Source organism: Buceros rhinoceros, unplaced genomic scaffold (assembly GCF_000710305.1).
Source record: "Buceros rhinoceros silvestris isolate BGI_N320 unplaced genomic scaffold, ASM71030v1 scaffold19223, whole genome shotgun sequence".
In the NCBI taxonomy this organism is placed as follows: Eukaryota; Metazoa; Chordata; class Aves; order Bucerotiformes; family Bucerotidae; genus Buceros; species Buceros rhinoceros.
In genome coordinates, this window is record NW_010405574.1 from 3,682 (window position 1) to 11,571 (window position 7,890).

The 7,890-nt window shown below is 43.2% G+C and overlaps 1 protein-coding gene across 2 annotated transcripts in view; it reads left to right on the forward strand.

Moving 5' to 3' along the window:
* VWA9 (von Willebrand factor A domain containing 9) overlaps positions 1-6,053 on the forward strand; it is a 9,458-nt gene extending 3,405 nt beyond the window's left edge. For both annotated transcript variants that reach the window (XM_010133793.1, XM_010133794.1), the window contains exons 4-11: positions 363-481; positions 902-1,044; positions 2,219-2,311; positions 3,403-3,547; positions 3,838-3,971; positions 4,079-4,197; positions 4,570-4,635; positions 5,588-6,053. In XM_010133793.1, the coding sequence (XP_010132095.1) occupies positions 363-481; positions 902-1,044; positions 2,219-2,311; positions 3,403-3,547; positions 3,838-3,971; positions 4,079-4,197; positions 4,570-4,635; positions 5,588-5,839 (1,071 nt within the window). In that variant the 3' untranslated portion in view covers positions 5,840-6,053. The remainder of the gene's footprint in view (positions 1-362; positions 482-901; positions 1,045-2,218; positions 2,312-3,402; positions 3,548-3,837; positions 3,972-4,078; positions 4,198-4,569; positions 4,636-5,587) is intronic.
* The last annotated feature ends 1,837 nt before the right edge of the window (positions 6,054-7,890 follow it).

A 7,890-nucleotide genomic window follows, 5' to 3' on the forward strand; every position in this document is an offset into this window, starting at 1 on the left:
ATTCCTGCGCTCTTGAAGACAGAGCTTTGGGAATTTTGGGTTGCTTGAACCTGCTTTTGAAGTAGAACCTAACACGATGAAGTGATGTATAGGGAACTGGGTGCACTGATCCTCCTAGGTCCCTATTTGTTACTAGGCCAAATGCTGCATCTTGTCTCTCATAAAAGCAACATAAGGAGCACATTTCCTGGGAGACCAAGAAGATTAGTTTATTCAGAAAGGAGTGAGATAACAAAAGATCACAGTAGCATCCAATCAGATGCTTTTTGCTGTGTCATGTATATTTTCTGAAAACATGCTGGTTGATGAAAAAAGAGTAAAAAGAAAACTCATCAAAACTGTTTTGTTTTCATTTTTTACAGCTTCAAAGCACAGATTCCTTGGACTGCCTGGAACGGCTCATAGATTTAAACAACGGGGAAGGGCAGATTTTCACTATTGATGGACCCCTTTGCCTGAAGAATGTCCAATCAATGTTTGGGTTAGTAGACTTGTACATTCGACGCCTTTGTGAAGCTTTCCAGTTCGTATCTGCAAAGGAAAACAAGTGTATAAGAAATCTGGTGATATGAGGGGTTCTAATTAAACCTTTTGCTTTTAGTTTATTGTCTTAGGAACTGTATTTTCATCTTGACCTTCACTGGTCAAGGTCAATATTTGTTTTAATCGTTATGGAACCAAATCATAGTATCTGTTCAGGGTTGGCGGATAGAAGTTACTGATTTCCACAATTGTCAGATCGCCACGAGTGTGATAATATGCTCTTCGTTTTGCAGTTTACTGAAGTATTGAAATCAACGCACTTAAAAAATGTGTTTTGGCAGCTTTGTGTGCTTTAGACAAACTGTTTTTCATTCGATACATATTACATTTTCCTTAATAAAACCTGATCTTGTTCTAGAAAGCTGATAGATCTGGCTTACACACCTTTCCATGCTGTCCTCAAGTGTGGCCACTTAACATCTGATGTGCAAGTATTTCCCAGACCAGAACCTTTCGTTATAGATGAGGAAATAGACCCTGTTCCTAAAGCAATTAATACAGGTAACAAATCTTTGGTTGCTTTCTTACTTAAATCCATTTGATATCTACCTTTTCACTACCACCTCTTATCCTGTGGTATGAAGTGAGTATTTCACCCCCTTTCTCTCTGCAAGGATCAATAGCTGACTGTGTTATTTTTTGATATATGTGGCGCCAGGGGACAAGAACATCATCCGGTTTCAGCCATGTGTACCATGTGAAAGGGCTGGAGTAGGGTAGAGGCCTGTCAAAGCTCCCCCCTAATTTTTAGGGGGGAAGGACTGGAAGACATCCTCTGGCTGTTTTCCACCGATAGTCTCATAAGCTTCCTGGAGGATTGGAGAGGTGTGTTGGAGAAGGGGCTGCATTTTCTGTTAGAGTTGTCGTTATGAGAAAAACTCTGTATTATCAAGTTGGACAAAGTATCACCTTTCTGGAGATTTCTTCAAGGAGTCCACGAAGAGCAGAGGTGAGAAGAATTGGTGAGGCAGCACAAGTAAAAGTTGAGATTTATGAAATCTGTCTTCTAGTTTCTCTGTCATCCTGGCACTTCTTACCAATACTGAGTTATTTTTAACAACAACTGTGCAAAGAAAACCCTTGCATTAGCAGACACCACACCCGTGAGCAGCAGGTAGTCCGTGGGTAGCCCAAGCCTGTGACTTGTGAATGGCTGAGTACCCTTCTCAGAGCGAACACACTGAACTTCACTGCTGTGCCTTAGTTAAGTTCAAACTGTAGCATCAGAATTGTCCTCAGCTCCTCGGCAGCGTGCTTGGCAACATGCTTCTTTCCAGGCAGGCAGTAGAGTGCTCTTGAGCTCAAGGCTGGCAGCCTCAGCAACACCCCAGCGTGGATAGCGCTGCAGGGGAGCTGCTGGGCATTCCTTCTGGCTTTGGGAACAGTGTGAAAAACAAAGAACACAATTCTGTATTGGTCTAGCAGCACAGTCCAGGGTCAGCAGCGGGTGTGTGTGAAGAAAGTTACGTTCTCGTCCTGAAGTGTCGTGGTACTGTGTGTGAAGGTTTGTATCTTACTAACACCGGGACACCCCAGTTGAGGTTGAGGCTCCGTTGTGCTGCCTCTAGTCACTGCTTCAGAAAACTTAGTGGTGCAGGAAGTGGTGATGTTAAATTGTCTCTGAAGACATCATGGCTATTTCCAAACCTGGCTTAAACCTGTCGTCTCCCCACAGATCTAGAAATTGTTGGGTTTGTAGATATAGCCGACATTTCCAGCCCTCCCGTCTTGTCCAGACACTTGGTACTGCCCATTGCGCTGAACAGAGGTGAGCAAGTCTTGTTCCTTTTATCAAACACTGCTTTCAGCTTCTCTTGTGGTTTCTGTGGTGGTGGTGACTAGAAGCACAAGTTTTACGCTTCATCGAAATGCCAGTTGTCTCTAAAGACCTGTTTGTGTGGGTGCAGTAAAAATAAAACCTTGAACACAAGCTCGCTCTTTTTTTGAGTACTGTGTTCTTCAGAAAGTTAACAGAGGAAGCAGGGTCCTTATAGCATTGTTATTAATAGAACAGGCTAAACTTATTGCTAAGAATAGTTATGGGCCATGAAATACATGGTACAAGATGAATATTTAATGCCTGCATATACTGGTTCTTGGAATGATTTGTCATGTCACAACTATATTACTCAGTTATACTTGAGCATTAATTGCTGCTTATATACCAAGTATATAGGTATCTACACAATGACCGGTGTAGGCTTTGAGGATGGTTAAGCATGTACTGACATGGCTACTGAGCGCTTCAGCCTGTCATAAGGACTTTCCCATTCCTTTTGTTGTGGCCTTGGCATGGCGCAAAGAGAAAGTCAGGTTTCTGATGGTGAGGAAGAATGAAAGCTCCAGATATGCTTTCACCTCTCTTAACACTGTTATCCTGGTCTGTTCCCCTTAGAAAATATTATCAGTTAAATCACGGCTGTATTCCAGCTGCTGGGGCAGGACTTTTCTCATAACGGCCACAAATTTCACAGGAGAGGAAGACTTGAAGTTCAGGATGCTTTTGGTTTGTGTATTTGTTGCCAGACTCTTGGTGCCATTTCATTTCACTTCTAGTTTCTTCAAAGCTGGGGTTTTATTTGCTTTTTTGGTAACTCCGTTTGGTGGGGAGGATTCAGTGGAATATGTATATAACATTATAGTGCTACTGTGCTCAAACAGTTCATTTAGCAGCTGTTTGTTCTACAAAAGTATTCAGAGAATCATAGAACATCATCTTGGAGGAGACCTCAAGGGTCATCTGGTCCAGCCTTTGTAATTCCTGACAGGCAGAAAATACGGGGTGGTGTTATGGAAATGGAACTAGTACGTTTGAATTTTTTCTTATGCTTTTTATTCTTTGCTTTTTTTCTTCCCCAGAGGGTGATGAGGTGGGACCTGGGATCACAGATGACACCGAAGATGAGAATTCGGCTAATCAGATTGCCGGGAAAATCCCCAACTTCTGCGTTTTGTTACACGGCAGCCTGAAAGTGGAAGGCATGGTGGCTGTCGTCCAGCTGGGGTATGGGCCTGGATGTCCACCCGAACAATCTCTCACTTTGCTTATTTATGCTTTATATAGCAATAATTATCGCTATACAAATTATTATTGCAATAATAATTACATGCTTATTTCTACCTATATTCTGTTCAGAGCTCTGCCCTGCTAGACAAAGCTGTGGATTTTTGATTGTGGGTCTGTTTCTGCCACTATAAATTGCACATGGTGAGGCTCTGTGCAGTGGGAGGGAGGCAAACTAGGCAAAGAGGGGTGGAAGTTTTTCAGCCGTTGGGATTTGCTCTTTTCCATAGGCCGGAGTGGTATGGGATGCTCTATTCACAAGCTGATAGCAAGAAGAAATCAAACCTCATGATGTCGCTCTTTGAACCTGGTCCTGAGCCCCTCCCATGGCTGGGGAAGATGGCACAGCTCGGACCCATTTCAGGTACGGGTCATCACACTCATTTGAGTAACTCCTACACATCTGGTGGTGTGGGAATGACCTTGCCAAATCTTAGTTGTGAAGTCTGTTTCTTTTCTTTTTTCTCCCAGATGCGAAAGAAAATCCTTACGGAGAGGATGATAATAAGAGCCCTTTCCCCTTGCAACCCAAGAACAAGCGCAGTTACGCACAGAACGTTACTGTATGGATTAAACCAAGTGGCCTCCAGGTAATGATTCAGGTTTGGGACTCGATGCCTTACTTTGATCAGCAGAAGCCGTCTTAGCAGCAAAATGGGGTCTGTGCGTGTCTTGTCTGTTTAACATAATTGCTTGATTGCTTTTATTTCTTCTTGTAAACACGGCCTCTGTACAATGTCATGATTAAAATGCAATCAGGGAGCATAGCTTGTTTAATGAAAGCTGTGTCTCCAGTGTAGCATCTGGCCTGGTTTACTGGATTGTGTGTAATTACCGTTTATGTTTCAGCCGTTGTGAGCTGCAGTCTTGGCAATGGTCAAGATAATATAGCAATAGTTGAGGATTTTTTTAATGCAGCTTCCCCAGCAGTTGCAAATATTTTTTTATTTTGTTTTCTGCAGACAGATGTACAGAAGATCTTGAGAAATGCAAGGAAACTCCCTGAAAAAACTCAAACCTTCTATAAAGTGAGTAACGTACTGTCCATAGTGACAGAGGAACTACACTGTGTCTCTGGAATGTTCTGTGCAGGCTTCTAGGGCTCTGCAAAAGCATACAGGGTTCTGTGAAGGAAGAGACAATCCTGGGTCTGTTTTATAGACTAGTTTAGGTGAGACAAAGGGGTCTGGTTTCGCTGTCACCATGTTCTTGGCAGGGTGGCATAGATGTGTCATGTTTACAGGTGCCACTCATGATCCCTGCTACTTCCACGGTGAACTTCTTCCCAGATTTTGTGCTGTTGTTCAGGCAGCAGTGAACTGGGGGATCAGAAAGGAATAGGCACACAGATGTCATTCAGTCTGAAAATGTCTCCTACATTTTTCCTACAACTGAAGCAGAGGAAGACAAAATTCCAGGGCCACATGGTAATAATCCATAACCTAGACTGTAGCTGAAGGTGACTGTTGCTCTCCTTGCAAGCTTAGTGCTGAAGCAGTTTGTTATTGTAGCCCGCAGAGACTTCAAGAATGACTACCCTGCCTGAATACACATAAGCACTCACCAGTTTATCGTGAAGAAAAATCATTACATATATGTATATATATGTATAAATGTATATATTTTGCTGGACACTGTGGTTAAAGGCAGCAGCCAGTGAAGGCTAAGTTGGAGGCCACCCTACCTGGGACACAGATGAAACAGGCAGGTACAGTAGCTGAATGCACAAAAGGGCAAAGAAGTGGAAATTTATAGGAAGGGATCAAGGGAAAACCCAACTGTTTTGTTGTGCCACTATCATCTTCAGCCCTGAAGCATTTTTTGTCTCACGGGCAGCTGGGCACTTGCACTGCAGCTGCACTGATCACTCAGGTGTTTTTCCTCAAAGTGAATAAGCTCACCTTTAAAAAAAGAAGTAAGAAAACCACATTTTATGTAAAGGCTTCTAGTGGCTTTAAAAGGGGTTTTCCTTCTTTGCAGGAACTGAATCGTTTACGAAAGGCAGCTCTGGCCTTTGGCTTTTTGGACCTCCTGAAAGGTGTGGCGGACATGCTGGAGCGGGAGTGCACCCTACTGCCGGACACGGCTCATCCCGACGCAGCCTTTCAGCTCACACATGCTGCTCAGCAGCTTAAAGTGGCAAGTACTGGGGCATCAGAGTATGCTGCCTATGACCATAACATTGCTCCGCTGCAGACAGACTTTTCCAGTAGCACCACTGAAAGACTGTGAAGTCTCTGGTTTGGGAACTTCTATAGATTAAGACTCAAGTTGTTCAAATTTCCACATCCTGTTTACTTTCTAGGACCTGTTTAAATTACTGTTTAGAGAACTTCCTGTTGAAATGGGGTCCCTCACCTGCAACAGTGCTCTCTAAATAAACGTAGCTAGTTTGTGGTGGCTTTAGTCAGACCTGAAAACTGTGAAAAGTCTCCCAAAGTCAATGACTGTGTTGGGTGATGGGTGGGAGTTATTCAGTATATGTGAGGAGAGAAAGAAAATGTCATCCTAGGCAGCAGACTGCTCAGACTCAGTGACTGATCTCACGGGTAAGAGTATCCTAAAAGGGAGCTACTCTACTTTATACACTGACTTGATCAGTCCAAAGAAAACATGCTTGAGAATGACTGCGAGATCAGATACGCAGCTAATTTCAGGGTAGTGTCCCTACTTTTATTCCCAACTCAAAAGCCAGTCTGTACTGCCATAACCAGTTATCAGTGGCATTGCAGTGCTTATGCTTGGGAAAGGAAGTTAATCTGGTGAGACGTGGTTTTTTATTTGTGTAATATTAATAAAGAGTAATTCTTCATGACAATTTAAATCGGATTTGTTCCATTTTCATAGCATGAAGGCTGTGTGGCCTTAAACATGGCCCTGGTGAAGGCTCCGCTTCCAGCTGTTTATCACAAGAGTTAAATAATGAATTACAGAATTACACAACTTCTCACATTCAGAGAAGAACAAATGACTGAACTAAAGCAAAATTTGGTTGTAAATCTTTATTAATAGAAACACATTCTTTCTGAAGGACTAAAATTCAGTAGTGTATGATCCATGACAGCTTTCACTAGGTACCACATCTTCACTGAGAAACATAACGTATGAATACATGTGGATTTCATAACAGTTTAAATGCCCAGCGGAGAAATTAAAGTATGAAAGTGATCCTTGCTGTTCCACTGCTCAGCTACTTCGAGCCTTCGACATGCTTCAAACACAGGTACAGTGTGCCAAGTGAAATGTTAAGTGTGTAAATAACACTCAGCTCTCCTGGGTAAAGTAAGCTGTGCTCTCCTTTGAGCAGGAGGCTTGAATATCCCTAAAGAGAAGCTGCATCGTGCCTCTTGTTGACAGAATGTGACTTGTGAAATGCTGCGTGGACCTTGTACTTGGTGTTTGTTGACATCTCCTTATAACACTATCTGCTTTACAGTCACAATCACTGGGTCCATATCACAGTAAGCTGTTTGTTGCCTTTAATATAGAAAACAATTTTCTGGAGGATTCATATTGTTTTACAGTACAAAAAGATAGTGGCACTAAATTGATCTCCACTTCAGTGCCTGTTCTGGATTGCTGGCGTTGCTCTGTGTTGCCCCGGGGCAGTGACAGTTGTGAAACAGCCCGTTCATAACCACAACACAGTTTAGAGCAAACCTGTACCTTTTCTGAACTGGATGAAGGAGGCCAGAGGGACCTGGAATTCACCATAGGAGGCTCTAAGTGTGAAGACGGCATCCTGAAATGAAGTCAGCTGAAACAAAGGTAAGATGACCTGGAACGTGGCGGGAGCTTCTGGTTTTTTGTTGTTGTTGCTGTTGTTTAATGCAAGCACAGAGGAAAGGGTCCCTTCACACCCTGTTTGGGATCTCCCTTACCAAAATTTGATACATGCCATCAAAACCCCATGGTTTATTTGACCCACTACTCCATCCCACCAGGGGCCAGCCAACAAAGCTTACAAGCCGTCTCAGCTGCACCCCCAAGTTTAAATAGAAAAGCAATCTTTACTGCCTTCAGGCTATAAATAGGGAGCTACAGCCCTGCTGGGAATGATGGGAGGAGCCCAGGTCTCCCATGACAGATCCACCTTTTCCCTTTGCATGGGTGGGATGGAGCTTGGCTGGAGTTTGTTCACATACGAGGAGAAAGCTGGTATCTATGTTAGCTGGATTTGTTATGTGTCAGTGCTTGCATTACCCCTCAGGAAAGCATTTCTGACCATGTCCCACAGCGGCAGCTTCTTTTCCCTAATCCCTGGATAAGGATGTGTTGTTACA